Genomic DNA, 17,599 nt, shown 5'->3' with positions numbered 1-17,599 from the left:
CTGCGCTGCCTGCCTGCGCTCCCTGCCTGCACTCCCTGCCCGCACTGCCTGCCTGTGCTCCCTGCCTGCACTCCCTGCCTGCACTCCCTGCCTGCCTGTGCTCCCTGCCCGCGCTCCCTGCCCGCGCTCTCCCTCCCGCCGCAGATGTGCGACTTTTCTCCCCAGACAAAAGCGGGGCGGCGCTGGGTCAGATGCTGCTGGCAGTGGGAATCCAGGGCTCCGGTTTTAATGGAGCGAGGCCAGGTTTGCAGCCGCGTGGCTGGGAGCGGAGTTCTGCTCCCTGCGCGAACGGTTTGCTACAGCGAGCTGTCTTAGAAGAGATTTTTTATTTTACATTCCCTCGCTTTTTTGGGGTTTTGGGGTTTTTTTTGAATTTTTTTTTTTATTTCATTAGTGGCCCAGTGAGGAGAGCGTTTAAGCATTTACTAATTTTTAGCAGGCCCCTGGAATTTGCCGCCGTCCCTGTTTCTAATTTCCCCTGCGCCGTGAGCAAACGGGCGGGCGTTAATTCACGCCGTTGACAAATAACGCTGTATTTGATGCCGGTTCGGCAGCGAACTGGTTTTTTTAGCGGTGAAAGCCGGGGGAGCTGCCCGCAGCAGCACGTGCACCAGGAGAAGGGCAGCAGGAAAGCCCCAAAATAAGGGTAGTTTTTAAATCGCAGCCCTTTGGTGCAGGAGTTTGGTGGGGCGAAGCCCGGGCACGGCTTCCCCGGCTGGGCAGGGTGGAGGGGAGGAATTTGAACCCCCCCGCATCTCCCCAACCGCAAAGCTGGGGTACGGCAGCTGCTCGCCCAAAGCCGGTCCCTTCGCGCGGCGTATTTGGGGGTGGCGGGGAAGGGGGTGACCCGCGCGTCGAGCAGGGCGGGGGGGTCGCGAGATTCGGGTTTCCCGTCCCGCCAAGTCCCGGGTTCTGCGAACACGCGTGCGCTCGGCTTTATTAGCACGAGCCGGTCCCCTGGGGACTGCTGGTGACGATGAAATTAAGCACGTGCAGGAACGTTGGCGGGATGGAAAACACGGTAATTAAAAGGGAGGTAACCTCCCTTCGCCCGGCTCGTTAAGGCGGTACAGAACCGCCCCGGACACCCGCAAAGAAACTTTAGTCGCACGTCAAGATAAAAACGTGGAGTTTTGGTTGGTTTATTTTAATCGGCCCATCTCCATCTCTCAAGGGCACGAGCTGAGCGTGTATTTTCAGCTTTCGCTGCGAATTTCCTGGCTTTCCCCAGTTCCTGTTATTTCAGAGGTTAGGCGGGTTGCGGGGATTTTACTGTAACCTTTCAAATTGCATTGGAGAAAAGAGCAAAACGCTAACTTTCGCGCAGGCATCTTAGAAAATCCGTGTTTCTTTTGTAGCGGTGTGCAAAGGTATTAATTAAAATCGTTATAAACTGGTATACAGTATTTTTCAGATAGCGCGTAGAAGCCCATCAGCCAGCCTGCATGCTTCACACGAGGGCCCACAGGAAGAGAGCGTACTCATATGGTTTTTGGTTGGTTTTTTTTTTAACATCCACATTAAATTAACTTATGGAATTTTCCACCCCTAGGAATTAAAGTAGCAGCTCATGAAGTAATTCGGTTATGTCATTCGTACATAAACAAAAAGAGTCAAGCGACTTGGCGTTATTTAAAAGGCAAAATTTGGCTTTTGCTGGTTTGTCTTAGTATCTTTGTCTATTAATTTTTAGGACAGTTGTAGCTGCTGTGTCTGGGGGTTGTTTTGCTTGACACTTTTTTTTTTTTTTTTTTTTAAGTTAGCAGGTATAATATAAATTAAAAAGACCTGGACAGAATGACCTTCCTGGAATGAAGTCTGACATAGCAGGCACCAGTGCAGGGGTTTTATATAGCACCGTTTTCTGCCTAATTGGTTGACATTCCTAATACCGCGCAATTACAGCCTTTATCATATTTTTAAATTATTTTGGAGCTATAAACTTCATTTTGACCAGGAGAGAAACCACTGACCAATATTTAAACGACACCTTTTCAGGAAAGCGTTGTCCTCGCACAATGGCTCCATTCATTTCCAACCAGCTAATTAGCCGCGTGGTTAAAACCCCATCGCATTCGGCTTCCCGGGTTTTACTTCTGCATCCCAGCCCGGCGTTCCCGAGCGGCGCTGGGCAATGCCCGGCCGGTGTTTTAAAGAGCCGCTCGGCGCGATGGTCGGAGGTGCGGAGCCGAGCCCGCCGGCGAGGCAGATGCTGGGGAACCGGCGGGGAGGAAGGCTGCGGCGAGGGTGGGTCAGCCAACTGATGCTCCGGACGGGCTCCCCCTCATCTGGGACCGGGTACCCAAATCAAGCGTCCAGGTGCGCCGGCTTGCTCGCAGCACTGTTTCCTCCCCGACCGTTCAGGGAAGAAGAGTTAATACTCTTAATCCTGGACTTCAGGGCCCTTTATATCTCCGGATTTAGCCGATACTTCAAGGAATAATCATCTCCGTTGGAAAGAAATCACAGTGATGATTTCAGTGACTTCCCTCCGATGGCCATGGCAGCCCGCTTCTCTCCATAATAGGTCGCAACCGGTTGGTTTTCCTTAAAATCCTGCAATTATCTCCCGCGGTGGGAAAGCAAAGCCGGCAAAGTGTGGGAGACCTCGGGGGCGGTGGGGAGCACACACACCCCCCCCCCCGGGACACGCGCGGAAGCCCGCGGCCTCGGGGCACGCGCAGCCGTCGCCGAGCCGCTGTCCTGGCCTCGCGTGGAGACGTGGCACTTGGGCTTTTTTTTTTCCCCTTCATCTTCTTCTTCCCCTTCGTTTTAACGGCAAAGTCTGACTTTGCCTCTTTCAGCCGCGTTTAAATGGCTTTTGCATACAACTGGCTCGCAAACAGCCCTTTCGTAAGCTATTTGGCGAGCCGCTTAGTGCTCAGCGCTACTTTTTTTCTGTAGAAAAAAAATGTGAACTTTGCTTTTTTCCTGATTTAATGCCACTCTTAATGTCTTCTTTTTTTTTTTTTTTTTTTTTATTAAATCCTTTCTTTTCCTTTTGATCTTATTTATAGCTGAGCCACCGGTCATATGGAAACTATTATTGTATAGCATGGAGATGAAAGACTTCGGTGCAGTTAAATAAGAGGGAATAATTTGGACCAATAATACACACATACAGTGAGAGACCATTTGTGTCAGAGTGCCCTGTGCTGTTCCCTTTTTAATATAGCGGTGGAGGTTTATAAGGGCTTTGCACAAATCTGCTTTCTGTCAGACGTATAAATTTTGACAATATTGAACACATGTTAACATGCATCACCTTACCACTTTTCTTGCCGCGTGTTTTTATTTATCTGATCGGATAACACAAGGTCATCGGTTTTAAAAGGCCAAAGCACGTTGCTCATCGCATTCATTCGTGGTATCGGCAAGTCAGGAATAATCTCTTCCCACCCGGAGCCCGAAGCTGTGATCCGGGCTGTAGGTGATAGTTTTTTCCTTTCTATTTAGCCAGTTAATCGCGCGGGCGAAAGCCGCCTCGCGGCATGAGAAGGGTTAACCGTGAGGAAAGGGGTGCAACGCTCCTAACTTCATAGGAAACCTTTCCCCGTTTGTTTTCTTTTTTTACAGCTTGTGTCTGCTCCTTAACCGTGCCCAAACTTCAAATGCCCATCTGTGAGCAATAAAAGAACCATTTGTATGACCATTTCTTACCACTACTGCTCAGGATTCACTTCTGGGTCAGGTAGGGGGTTTCCTTCCACCGGAGGATAAAATGTCCACCGTCGTATAGACGACACAGAAAAATCCAAGATAATTCCCACCGAAAAGCAGCGCTTTGGGGGTGCCGGGTGCAATCGGGAGGGTACAGCTCAGAGGCACCAAACCCATTTCTCGTGTCAGCGGGGGTCTGGTCACCGCGCAGACGTGTTTTCTCTGTATCGTTACGAAAACCCGAGTCCGCCCGTAGTGGCAGAGGACCCCTGTGCTGTGGGCACGGAGGTGGGTGACGCAGGGGGGGTAGCTGGTGTCCCCAGTGTCCCGTCCCGTCCCCGGTTTGTTCCTCCTGGCCCCACAGCTCCCAGCCGCACCGAGCATCCACGCCTGCTCCGGGGGCACTTCTCCCTGGGGATAGCGCTCACAAGGGATGGATAACCGCCAAATCCAACGCGGTACGTCTTGACATCGGGGAAACAACCATCCTAGACACAGCAGAATAGTTATTTAAAAAAAAAAAAAGAAAGAAAAATGCACTTTGTAGAATGAGAGTGAAACAATATTTTTTCCAACGTTGCGTTCTTTACCTGGGTTAACTACAGGTACACGTCTCCATCGTGAAATGCTGAGTGTTCAAGAATTAATTTCCACATGTTTTTTTTAAAACAGCTTCTCATCCCCAACGAATATATAGATAGCGCAGATAATCTGGAATACGTACAAACCGGCGTAACCAGAAAAACCTGACGTTTCTACTAAATACCTGTTAACCGTCTATAAAAATGAAAATGCAAAGTTAAGAGAAGACAGGGGCTAGCCTTCTTCCAGCTCTTGAAGTTTCTTAAAATGCCATAAAAGATTAATGCAAGCGTGAATTCAGACATCGTCCGCCCAGGTTTTCAGGCTGGATCTGTCAGCCTGGTGTGCGCGTGCCTCCAAAGAGACCTGCACCGCAAGGTCCGCGGAACGATTTTGATCCTTCCTTACTGGGATCAACCTGTATATATTTATCTTCCGGAAGCTTTTTTGCTTTTTTTTAACCTTAATAGCCAAAAAAACCACAGGACTGAGGCTTCCCGTGGTTTTTCCCTTTGGTTGAATTCTCTCAAGCGGAGAGTACCTCACACCTGAGCGTGCACACGCGTTACGCCTGGGTCCCTGCGTGTGCCCGGGATGGCGATCGCGAAGGGGACGTTAAGGCAGAGATTTGCGGAGCGACAGCAGAGCCCGCTCGCTCCTCCCGTGCACGTTTTAGAATGTGTTTATTTGTTGGGTTGATGGGGGTTTTATTCCACCCCAGTCTGCTGAGCGCTGCAGTAGGGCCTTGTTTAAAAGAGATGGAAATAAATAAAATATTAATAGAACTTCAAAGTTTGATTCTCTAGAGATAAGTAGTATTTATAATCTACACTCCCGGGCCGGGGGGACCGATTCGTATCTTCGCTCCACCTCGGGGCAGAGCTGTTGTTTGTAGAACAGCCAAACCGGCGGCACTGCTGGCCGCGGAGGGAGGGGGAAGCAGAAGACGCAGCATCTTCTGCGTCCCCGGCGGTGCCGGGAGCTGCCAACACGCCGAGCTCGCCGGCGTCGCCGCTTGCGGTCCCTCCGCCCTGTATAGGATGGGCTTTATTTCAGCCGGGCGCATCCCCGCCTCCCGTGGCAGATGGCGGGTGTCAGGCGCGTTTGGCAGCGTGGTGGTGCTCCTGGAGGGCCTGGTGAAAGCAGCTGACGATGTTTAAAGGAGAAAAGTGACCGGCCAGCCTATTTTAGGGGACATCCGAGGCCTGAAGTTTGCTGTGAAAGCGGTGGTTTGGGGACCCACGTGGGTCATCAGAGCATCCCGCCGGCCAGGGAGATGCGGTAGCGTGGGTGAAAACGAAACCAGCTGCCAGAACCCAGCCCTTGTAGTCCTCTGCTTGCGGGTTAGCCGTCGGTACACGCGTGGGCACGTGCACGCACACGCAAAGGTGTTGGTGGCCTGGTAGAGTTGGAGTTGAAGGCTCTCTGCGTCTCAGAAAATACACTGCCTGTGGATAACGGAGCGAGTGGGCTGCCCGAATCCGCTTGCAAGGGATTGAAAGCGGAGAACTAAATTATCCAGGAAAACACGCTACGGAAAGGCTGTCGCAAGGTGGCGGTTTGTGTAGCCGTGGCGTTGGAAAGCGTCGGTGGTTTGGAGCAGCCCCCTCGTTGTGGCACGGGGAGGATCACGGGTGGGAGGAGGGATGCTGCAGCCAGAGCTCCATCCCATCTCGGGCTGCCCACCTCCTACCCGGAGAGAGGGGAAAATGGGCTTGAAGTCACTCACAGTGGAGAAAAAGTGGTGGGTTTTTTTGTGCGGGGATGGCCATAGGTTGGGCTTGCTCGTTAGGCAAGCCTGGAATTTGCCAGTTGGCAGGAAAAATAACTGCAACTCTCCGCAAGCAAGATTGATCGCGTAGCGGGTTGTAAAATGGAATAAAAGAATTGATAGTTTCTGTCATTCGGTAATGAGGGGTATCATAGGTGGTTACCTTCCAGATCTCTTGAGAACCTAAAGGAGAAGGAATGTGAGGAAATCTTTTTTTTTATGGGAACCAATTTTAAAAATACAAGTAAAACTTTATATCAGCGTGTCAGCAGTAGAGCGGTGGTGACTTCATAGCATCTTTTTTTTGCATCAGAAATCAGCGCTTCAGTTTAAAAATCCTCCAAATCATTAGCTTTCCATTATTAACATGTCTTCTTCGTGACGTGCTTAAAAGAAGAAGTAGTCTTCAAGAAATCGGGCCAGATAATCAAGACAACCAGGTTGTCCCTCTTCAAGCTGGACCACCCAACTGGAGGCATCTCCAGTAGCTCCATAACGGAGGTGGTCCGGGGAGGGAGGTGGGCCACCCCGGGGCCGGAGCGGGATGGGATGCTTGCCATCTCCGCGTCTGTCCGTCTGTCCGTACAGGTCGTGGATGGAGCCCGGGGAAGCTCACAGGAAAAGGGAGGGACCCAGAGCGAGACGTTGCGTCTGCCGCAGCCCCGTTACAGCTTCCAGCCGCTCTCAGCAGCTCTGCTCGAAGGGGGGTGGTGGTGGTTTGCCAGCCAGAAGCGGTGTCGTGTGTTTCTTTGTCTTCATTGACCTCAGGACTTAAATGGGTTTTGTAGAATCGCAGAAAAATGTAGATCGGAGGGGGCTGGGGGAGGTGGCCGGGGTGAAATGAAACCCCCACTTCGGAGTCGGGTCCGGCTCCCGGACTAGGTTGGTGGCCCAGGGTCCTAGCCAGCTGAGCTGGGTATCTCCATCCCGGAGAAGGACAGCCTCTTTCCCTACGTGTTTTCTTTCCTAGGTGTGGGGGAAAAAATACTTTTTCTCCTCTGAAGGACGACATCGGGGTTTTACTGCGTTTTCTCCGTTGAGGTTTCAGGAAGCGGGACTGCCGAGCTCCAAGTGCCCCGTACCGACCGGGTCTCTCTTAAAACCAGATAGCGGTGGTTCCAGTCTGTTCTTAGTATCTCACGTTTGAAAAATGAAAACGTCTCATCGAGGAGAGACAGAGTTTTTGTCTCTGCCATATTACACTTGCTCTCGGTTATTTGCATTTCATCTAGTAGTAAAGGATTTTCTCAAGTTCCCCTTGGCAGGATTCCCTTTTATCTTTCTTACCGCGGTCTCGACTTGCTGTTAACAATTATCCTACGTTATCTTGTAAGTCTGATGAGAAACATCCCTCCATCTTTTTATCTTCCTTTTCTGAGAATAAAGAGCGATTTGCAGTTCTCTGCCGGGTTTATCGCCCCTTTTGGCCCGGCGTTGGGGGATGCGCGTACCCGAGGAGGCGGAGTGCTGCAGTTTGCTCGCGGACACGCTGGCTGTCCGTCCCTACAGACGGTTGTCCGTACGTCTCCGGGGAGGCAGCGCCGCCATTCCCGCTCCGGGTGCTTTTATATCAAATCCTCCTGCAAGTCCTGACAGTTTTGCTCTTCAGGTGCTTCGCTCTTCTCGGCGGTCTCCTTTATTGACTGAAGGAGCGACCCTGCTCCGCCGAGCGCGTCCCTGAGCCGCGCGGAGGGGAGGAATGGCTGCGTTTCCGTCGCACCCGCGCTGTCAGCTCCGATGATGGCGTTGCTGGAGTGTTTAATAAAACCTTTATTGGTGTATTACCCGGAGTCACGGCGTTGGCAGGGATGGTGCCCCTTCGGGTTTGGGACTCGGTGGTTAATGAAATCCAGCGAGCGCTAATTTGGACGGGGCTTCTCGGTTTGGAAAGGCAGGTGACACGTTATTACGTTTGGGGGGAGCGGGGGCCGCGCCGCTCGCTGCTGCGGCTCCCGCTGTCAGAGGCTTAGCTGGCATTACGGGGAAAAAAAATGGCAGGCCTGCGAATCCGATCCCCCGAAATGAAAGTCGAATGCCAAATTGAAATTCCTGCAGGATTTCCGATAGCAATGGGGGAATTGAGAAGCCCACAATTAAGCATATGGGCATTAAGATAATTGTCAGATCTGTTGGCGGACATGATAGAAGACAGATGGGTAGGAATCGGCGCGCTCGGCTGCAGCACCCTGGGAGACAATTTGACGTTTTACCTGCCTGAGCTGCTCGGCCGCGTTTGTCGCAAGGCGCGCGGCACGGCGTCCTCCCGGGCGGGCTGCGCGGCGGTGCGCGGCGATGCGCGCGGTGCGGCTGTGCGGGCCGTCTGCGCCCTCTAGTGAAACACGTCCCCGTGCCGCACCGGCCCCATCCCTCTCCCGGGGTCCGGCCGGCTGTCCGGCGCCGCACGGCCTCACCGCTGTCTCTCTCCTCGCCGGCAGGTCGGAGCGCACCGCGAGGACGGGGTCAGCCTCCGTGGGAGCCACTCGCTCGTGCCAAACCAGGTCCCGGTCCCTCAGCTGCCCGTCCAGTCCGCCACGTCCCCGGATTTGAACCCGCCGCAGGACCCGTACAGGGGTGAGTACCGCCTGCCCGGGATGCCCCCAGCATCCCCAAACTTCCCCGGGACGGCGATGACCCGGGCTGGAGGGACGAGGCGTCTGCGCTTCTGGTCACAGGGGTGTTGGAGCCCGTCGCACGGTGCAGGGCAGAGCCTGTTTGCTAATTAGCTCTGCTCTCGGAAATGCCCCAGTTAATACAAGTAGAAGCGTGCAAACAACTTTACCTCTGGGCAGCGAGTCTTGGTACCGGGACTGCTTTGAGCAGCAAAATTACGAGTGTAGAAAACACTGCGGGACGCACGTCAGAAGGGCGTGAGTTTAAGGTGAGACTCAGACCCGCAGATTTTCCACCGCCTTTACGATCCTGCCTGCGGGAAGGATGGCACCGGAGAGCCTCTCCGGGCTCCCAGGATGTGCTGCGCTGTCCTGAGCCTCGCAGACTCCTCTGCCGGGTTGTTAAAGCAGGCCTGGAGCTAACCGAACCCCGAGGGCGTCGGGGTTTGTCGGTTCTCCTAGAGGCAGCTGATCTTCCCGTTAAAGCGTGGAAGAAGGAGCCCAAACTGATATGATGGCTTACAAGGTCTTGCTCACTTAGTGCAGCCAAAGTGTTTTGATTATTTTACAAGTATGAAATAGTAAAGATTTTTTTTTTTTTTTGGTTGGTTTTGAAGATGAAGGAAAAAATACGTAGTGAGGGAAGAATAGGAGTAGCAGCTAGGCATCCTGTGCCGCCTCCCGCAGAGCTAGACCTCAAAGTTTTCAGGAGTTTCAGCCGGGGCTGCGCCGCGGGCCACCCTGCGCCGGGGACAGGGGACACGCACCCATTCGGACCGTTCGAGCACCGCTTGACAGCTCGTCCGTGTGTTTTCTCGCAGGCATGCCAACCGGACTGCAAGGGCAGAGCGTCTCTTCGGGAAGCTCCGAAATCAAATCTGACGACGAGGGAGATGAAAACCTCCAGGACACAAAGTCTTCTGAGGACAAGAAACTAGAGGATGACAAGAAGGATATCAAATCAATTACTAGGTCAAGATCTAGGTAACAGTATATAATAGTGTCGCTTCATTTAATTCCTTTACTGGATTTCGATGAAGTGAACAGAACAGGAGGAAACCATGAGGTTTTTTCCTGGCAGGTAAAACCACAGCCGAAGTGGAACGGCATGGCTGTCCTGGCAGTACCCGGTGCCTTTCTGGTACCTGTACTCCAGGACGTCCTCAAATTCGAACAATTCACAAATTTGGACGTTGAGCAAGTTCTCCACAATCTATAAAGAAATTGCGTTACGCTAAAACGTATGAATTGGGCTGTTATTCCTCTCTGCCTGTGCTTGCAAATTGGAATACAGTGTGGGTTTTCATCTCTTCCAAAATCACACCTGCATCCGAACTAACAACCCCCGTGCTTTTCTTTCACCTCTGCGATAAATTTGTCATTCCCAGCCCTCAATTCCTGTCCATCTCTAGGGCTCCCTAGGTTTAAGCGGAGGGTTTAGAGGTCTCGTCTTGACTTGTTCGGCATATTCTTTATACGGTTTTGGAAAGTGTTAGCGAAGTCGCGGCTGGATCGCGGCATGCGAACAACGTCTGTGGGTGCAAACGTGAACCCGAGCAGGGGACAGGCTTTACTTCTGTCCCTTGAATCTCACCTGCCTTGCCTGCGTGTCACCAGAGGCCCCGAGGTCCAGCAAAAAATCCCGATAAAGCTGAAATCCAGGCACAACCCTGCTTCGTTCGGGGGATTTTTTAATTTTTTTTTTTTAAAGATGAATGGCAGCATCCTTCTGCCTTTGCTCCTGCCGCGCCTGGTTCTCTGTCTAAAAACCGAGCCGAGGTACGAAGCGTCTGAGCCAGACGCGCTGACCCGAGAGAGCGCCGAGACTCGGACCTCTCAGGCCGACGCTTAAAACGTTAATTACATTCGCGCCTCTTACGACAGGAGAAAATATATGACGCTCGAGATTTTCTCTTGTATAGACGTGTCGAAGTGACCATATGTAGAAGTGAGGCTTTGGTGTGCCTTCACGATACGGTAAGAAGAAAGCACCTTTCTGCTGATGTGAGGTGATCATAGTTCTTGTGAATTCAACAAATACCACTCTGGCTTATGCATATTTATATGGGCTTTGAAGCTTTCGTAGGCTAACATTTTTGCTTTTAACACGCTTGCAGCTTTAAAAGGTTACTCCTGATACTTAGTTATATGTCTAAATCCATGTTGTTAGGGCTGCGGAAAATTTATTGCTCCATTTGCATAACCAATTCAAATTATATAGTGCCAGTGACTCACCAGTGGATGTGTTTTCAATTTAAAATCATCATTTTGTCCGGATGGAAGGCAGTTTTGTTGCAAAAAGGATGCAGAAGTTCCCCGTAGGGCTCTTGACAGCCATCAGTTACCTCCGTGGCTCTCTGGCCACGGGCGTTTCGGTGCCCCGGGCTCCGTGCGGGGACGGGGGTGCTGCCCACACCCGCTGCCCTGGCTTCCCCCTGCTCGGGAGGACGGCACGTCCTCACCCTCACCCTCGGCGATGCAGAACGTGTCTTCCAAAACCCGAATGACGGTTTGCCGAAGGGGAAGCGTGTAAATGCACGGTTGGCGTTATCCTGGCTTGGAAGCTCGTGGTGAGGGGCCGGAGCCCGTGGGACGTGAGTGCCAGCCCCAGTGCGACGCGGGGCAGGTCCCCACGCTGGTCGGGGACAAGCTCCTCGCTCCTGGGGCAAACCCGCAGGCGGCAAAGGTGGGAGCGGTGCAGCTAGCCACCTCTGTGTCCTTTGGAGCTAAAGGGCCACGATAAGTGGCGATTGGCCGCGATTTAAAATGTTGCCGTATTGGCTGCGATAAAGTATTTTACTGGAAAAAAGCTCTGTTTTGGCTTCGTTTCAACCTCGGAGGTCCTGCCTTGCGGATTGTAAAGCTTCCTTACAAACCACGGCTTTACTCGGTGTGAAATTTAAGGGGACTGAATTTTGCACGGGTTCAGTGGAAGAGGAACCGCTCAAAAGGTGTCTGTTGATGGATTCGTAGCCCTGGTTTTGGACAAAGTCTGTTGAAAAGTCTTTGCACTGCTTGTTTTCCACATCATTAGAAAATGATGTATTCCTTTTGTCTCCCAGCAATAACGATGACGAAGACCTGACACCGGAGCAGAAGGCCGAGAGGGAAAAGGAAAGGAGAATGGCCAACAACGCTCGGGAGCGCCTTCGCGTCCGCGACATCAACGAGGCTTTCAAGGAGTTGGGCCGGATGGTGCAGCTCCATCTGAAGAGCGACAAGCCCCAGACCAAGCTCCTGATTTTACACCAGGCTGTGGCTGTCATCCTCAGCTTAGAGCAGCAAGTCAGAGGTGAGTGTGCCACCTCTTGTATCTCCTTACATCCCTCCTGGGCTTCGGCCACGCCAAAGTGTCAGGAATGGTGTGGCCAGCAGGACCAGGGCAGCGATCGTCCCCCTGTGCTCGGCCCTGGTGAGGCCACACCTCCAGTGCTGGGTTCAGTTTTGGGCCCCTCGCTCCAAGAAGGCCATTGAGGTGCTGGAGCGTGTCCAGAGAAGGGCAACGGAGTGGGGAAGGGTCTGGAGCACAGGTCTGATGAGGAGCGGCTGAGGGACCTGGGGGTGTTGAGCCTGGAGAAGAGGAGGCTGAGGGGAGACCTGATGGCTCTCTACAGCTCCCTGAAAGGAGGGGGTAGCCAGGTGGGGGTCGGTCTCTTCTCCCAAGGAGCAAGTGATGGGACAAGAGGAAATGGCCTCAAATTGTGCCAGGGGAGGTTTAGATTGGAGATTAGGAGAAGTGTCTTCACCAAAAGAGTGGTCAGGCATTGGAACAGGCTGCCCAGAGAGGGGGTGGAGTCCCCATCCCTGGAGGGGTTCAAAAACTGTGTAGACGTGGCACTTGGGGACATGGTTTAGTAGGCATGGTGGTGTTGGGTTGATGGTTGGACTTGATGATCTTAGAGGCCTTTTCCAACCTTAAAGATTCCATGATTCTATGAATTCTGGGTTGGGGAAAGCCTGGCCAGGGGCACCTTACCCCCGGCACCCAGAACCAGCTGGGCACCTCCAAGGACCTCCAAGCACCCAGGGTGCTCATGTTCCCCTGCGGCACCGGCACCAGGGATGCTGGCGTAGGTCCTCGGCGGCCTCGGCATGTTTTACGTTCTTTAGCAAGGTCCAAGTTCAATATTAAGCTTGGCCGCTCCTTAGCGAAGCTCAAACATGGAGGTATTTGCAGAGCTCGTGTACGGAGTCGTGCTGTGTTTCGGCGCTTGGCCTCACCAAGCTCCATCCTCTGCTTCAACCCCCTAAATTCCTGTCGCAGGAACGAGGAACCGGTGATTAATTATTCTGAATGCCCGTGCAATGAACAGACCGATCTGGGATAAAAATACGAGTATTTTAAATCGCCTTTTGCTTCAATTCAACAGAAAGAAATCTGAATCCTAAAGCAGCGTGTCTGAAAAGAAGGGAAGAAGAGAAAGTCTCTTCAGATCCTCCTCCGCTTTCCCTGGCAGGACCCCACCCCGGGATGGGAGATGCCTCCAATCACATGGGACAGATGTAAAAAAAAAAAAAAAAAAAAAAAGAAAGAAAGAAAAAAAAAAGGCAAGTTTGGTTTTGGCCTTCTGCCCCGCACCCGGTGGGGTTACCCCCCCCCTCCAGCCCCGACGTCCCCGGGGTGCTGCGCGCGGGGACGGATGCGCCCACCCACCCCTTACACGTGGATTTTCGGGTCGCCCCGCGAGCACGCTGGATTTCCCGGGCGGTGTTCGGACGGGGTTGCTGGAGGAGGGTGTAGGGACGCCCGCTCAACTCTCCTTGACTGATGAGATTTTTTACTTCTTCCGCAGGTCCAAGTTGCCACATTTCTTCATTTAAGCAAGAGACCACTTCCTTAACAGCTGTATTATCTTAAACCCACATAAACACTTCTCCTTAACCCCCTTTTTGTAATATAAGACAAGTCTGAGTAGTTAAGAATCACAGACGCAAGAGATTTCAGCATTCCCGATTATTAAAACCGAGAAAGGAAAAAAAAACAAAAAACAAACAAAAAAAAACCAACAAAAAAAAAACCAACCACAAACAAAAAGTGCAACTTGAGGGACGACTCTCTTTAACATATCATGCAGAATGTCTAACGCAGTATGTTACGAGCTGTAAGTGCACAGCCTAGAGACTGAATGGCAATCTTCTCCACACTGTGGGACAATGCATTTGTGCCTAAACTTCTTTTGGAAAAAAAAAAAAAAAAAAAAAACTATAATTAATTTGTAAGTCTGAAGAAAAAAAAAAAAAAAATATTTAATTTAAAATTGTAAACTTGCAATAATGAAAAAAGTGTACTTCTGAAGAAAAAAAAAAAAAAAAATGAGCGTTTTTGTTGGTGTGCTAGACAGCTAGTGTTTATACTTACTGGATATTAAAAGGGAAGCTTTGCTGCCCAGATATTTACAAAACCAGCAAACGTCCTAATGAAAACTGAAGCGATGACATTAGCCATTCCTTAGGGTAGGAGGAACAGATGGATCTTATAGACCTATGACAAATATATATATATAAATATATATATAAATATATATTAAAAATTTAGTGAATATGGTAAGCTTTTGTTCATTTGTTTCAGACTTTTTTGCTCCTGTAAAAAAATAGTACTGATTAACTTTTTTAAAAAGAAGATTTTACTGTAAATAAGGAATTTTTTTGTCTTATTTCTGTCCCTCTCCCCCTGTTTTTTTGTTATTGTAACCTGTAGTGCCAACTCTGTCTCTGGAGGGGTAGTGCAGGATGAAACGCTGACCCTGACGTTGCTTCTCATTCATAACTAAAAAGTAGAGAGTTGTTTCTTCGGTCTTTCGGGGGAAGACAGGACTTGCGGGGCCGGCGCTGGGCCGGCACCCCGGGGGGGGGGCGCGGGAACGAGCCCCGGCCGCCCCGTCGCTCCGCTTGCCCCTTTTTTTCTGGGATTTTCAGAGGTACAAGGTTAGAATGCTACAAATTGTTACCACTGTGCCTTCCAATGTTTATATCATCGGAAACATAACATAATCAAAGTGGCTGTGATTTAACGAACCGATTAAAGCGTTACCTATGTGTGTAGCCTAAGTAGTGTGCAGTGAGGCGTTGCTGAATACATGGTCAGATTTTGGGGGGGGGGGGGGGGGGGTTGGAGGGGGGGGGGGGGGGGGGGGGGTGGCACACATCGCGGGGAGGGCCGGGGCGGGGGGGGGGGGGGGGGGGGGGCGGGGGAAATTGCAAGTAGTGTGACAGATTTGATCGACTTTCTCTTTCTGTTGTTCTTCTCTCGTTTTTCAGTGGATTATTTAAGTGTAGCCCACTCGCTGCCTCCTCCTTTCTTTGCGAAATGCCGATTCGGGTCATCACGCAGCATTATTAACGAGCCTTATGAGTCCTAAAGCATTAAGTTGCACTTTTCTCGAGGAGGGGTGGTAGTACAGTATTTCTCCGGCCAGTACGAATGAAGTTTTTACTTAACATATTTAATAGTAAGCTAGCTCAAACTATGGCACAGCAGCTCATCAGATAACTAGCTTTGAAGTCTGGGCACAATTGAACCAACTTCCATAGTGAATCTTAACTAACGATCGACTTTGGTGTACAGTACGATTAACAGATAGTGCTCCTAGTTAAGTATTTGTCAGCATCCTTTTGTCTCTAATTCCAGTTTCTATTTTTACAGCCACACCAACCTGGCATGTATTTTCAATAAAATCTCCCTGTTCGAGTAGATTTTTCCACCTATCGACACTGAATAAATGCCATAAATCCATCAAACGGTCTAAATGTTCCATCTGTTCTCCTGTTTTGCCAGTTATATAGTAATGAAAAATACATTTGTAAATTTTATGCAACAAATGGCAAACGTATCATTATTTTGGGATTGTGTATGTAAAAGTTATATTTTTACATGTAGACTCTTGTTATTATGTGTTTTAATACATTGTATCAGTTCTTTTGTTTATAAAAATCTGTGTGGTTGAAAAAAAAAAAAAAGTCTCATTTAAATGAAATAGTGAGATACAAGAATCTGAATTTTATGTTTGTTTCTGAGAACGTAAAGAACAAATAACGATAGTTACCACGTGCTCACCTTCGACATCCCCATACCCATTTGGATTAGCTGTGTGCGTGCTGAAAACTGTAAATATGTTCAGTAGCGATAAAACTTTTCAATGTTTTTGATTTGTCAATAAGTTTCTCAAATGTGGAGGTGGATTCAGACGCTAGAGGAGACCGCGCTAAGGCTTTAATCCCGAGGTCCAAAGGCGGGAGAAACGCTGGACTTGGAGCGAGCCTGGCTTATCTGAGAGGGGCTTTAATTAAGCGGGAGCCCAGCGACGGCCGGCGGTCCCCTCGGCTGCTCCGTGCCGCGCGGGTTGTCCCTCCGGATGGCGTGAAGAGCACGATGCCGATGAACAAGCCATATATTTTTTTTCCAGGAGACCTCAGAGCCGGTGGGACCACACTCGGTTTCGGTCTTGTGCGAGTGCACCCGCTCGATGGGGGTAGGGACCGGCAAGGAGATCATCACCGAGATGCTGAGGACTGTGCTTCTGATAAACGGTGTAAAACCAGAAGGAACGAACAAACAAAAATTATAAGACCAACTTCATGTTTATTTAAAACAATCTGTGGACGGAAAATAAATGACGAGTTTAGTTTCTGGAACTTAAAAAAGAAAGAAAAAGCTTTTCTTGTTCCGCTCGCACTCGGCTCTCGCCGACCTCGAGGAGCGGCTCGCGGCGGCGCCCGGCGGCTGCGGCGCTCCCGGCCACCGCGGGATGGATGCCGGCGGCACGCCGTGGGCGCTCCCGGCCTCACGGTCCCTAGTTTAACGCGGGATGCGCCCTCATCCCTCCCGGATTTAAGAACTGAGGATCCCAGCCGGCTTCTGCTCCAGATGAGGCAAGATTTTCAAAAAGCCAAACCCCGCGAGCGCGTAAATCCGTAGGGTTTTTTTCTGTTATTTCCCAGCCCAGGTAAGGCGCGCGCATCTCGAGCTGCCTTTCTCCGAGGGGATCGAGCTGCCGGTACTTAGTTAAAGCGATGAAGGTTTTAGAAAGCTGTACCCCGTGGTAAGAAAACCGGGCTAAGAAACTCTCGAAAATGCAAAATACCGAAATCGCAGCTTTTTCAGAACTGATCCACCTCCACATTCCAGTAATTTATGAAGATGCTGAATAGGGAATCTGTTCACCTAGAACTTTTTTACCATTTGTCTTCTGTGTAGCTGCAAGGAACACTAATGTTTATACAACTGTCAGTCCTACCAGTGATGCAACTTGTACCGATTCAGTCTTCCGAGGTTTTGGGGGGGGTTGGTTTGGGGATTTGGGGGGTTGGTTTGGGGGTTTTTTTTTCAAGGGGCGGGCGGGGAGGGGGGGAAGGCGATGAAGACGGGTGGTGAGGGAGAGGAGGGGTTCACCTTTGTATCCAATAGGCAGAGTACGATCCGTGTCCAAAAGCGAACAATACAGAATATTGCCAGGAATGAAGAGATTTCAGCGGAAACAAGCACAAAAAAATAAAAAAAAAATTAAAAAAAAATTTCAAAAAAAAAAAAAAGGAAAAAAGAGAAAAAAAAAGAAATTAGTCCACTGGTTGACTGGAAAAAAATACCTAGAGGTGGAATACGATGAATTCCAACACAGCGGGGCACAGGGCCTGGGGGGGCCCTACCTTTTCCTTTCGTTTTTGTTTCATTCGTTTGGTTTTTGGGGTTTTTTTTTTAAAAAAAAAAAACAAAACACATGTTCTTTCTCATGGGACTTGAAGTTGATTCATATTTGTGCAGTGCTGGTTTGACCATACTCATTTCAAGTATTATAGACTTATGTAATGGTGAAAATATATGAACTGTGGCCTTTTTCATTCTTGTTACTTGTGATGCAATTAAGTGAAGATAAGAAAAAAAAAAAGCAGAGATTTACCATGTATCAGTGCCTGGCTTTTTGTTATAAAGCTTCGTTTGTCTAGTGCTCTTTTTGCTATAAAATAGACTGTAGTACACCCT

At 50.2% G+C, this 17,599-nt stretch overlaps 1 protein-coding gene across 50 annotated transcripts in view; it reads left to right on the top strand.

Annotated features, from left to right (window-relative positions):
• Positions 1–16,181, top strand: part of TCF4 (transcription factor 4) — a 234,418-nt gene extending 218,237 nt beyond the window's left edge. For 29 of the 50 annotated variants that reach the window (XM_075740595.1, XM_075740601.1, XM_075740622.1 and 26 more), the window contains 4 exons: positions 8,449–8,584; positions 9,444–9,606; positions 11,685–11,914; positions 12,993–16,181. In XM_075740595.1, the coding sequence (XP_075596710.1) occupies positions 8,449–8,584; positions 9,444–9,606; positions 11,685–11,914; positions 12,993–13,129 (666 nt within the window). In that variant the 3' untranslated portion in view covers positions 13,130–16,181. The remainder of the gene's footprint in view (positions 1–8,448; positions 8,585–9,443; positions 9,607–11,684; positions 11,915–12,992) is intronic. The other 21 variants (XM_075740612.1, XM_075740607.1, XM_075740604.1 and 18 more) reach the window with 3 other exon arrangements.
• Positions 16,182–17,599: the final 1,418 nt, after the last annotated feature.

This window comes from Balearica regulorum, chromosome Z (assembly GCF_011004875.1).
Source record: "Balearica regulorum gibbericeps isolate bBalReg1 chromosome Z, bBalReg1.pri, whole genome shotgun sequence".
NCBI classification, from domain to species: Eukaryota; Metazoa; Chordata; class Aves; order Gruiformes; family Gruidae; genus Balearica; species Balearica regulorum.
This window is presented reverse-complemented; position numbering and strand designations above follow the sequence as displayed.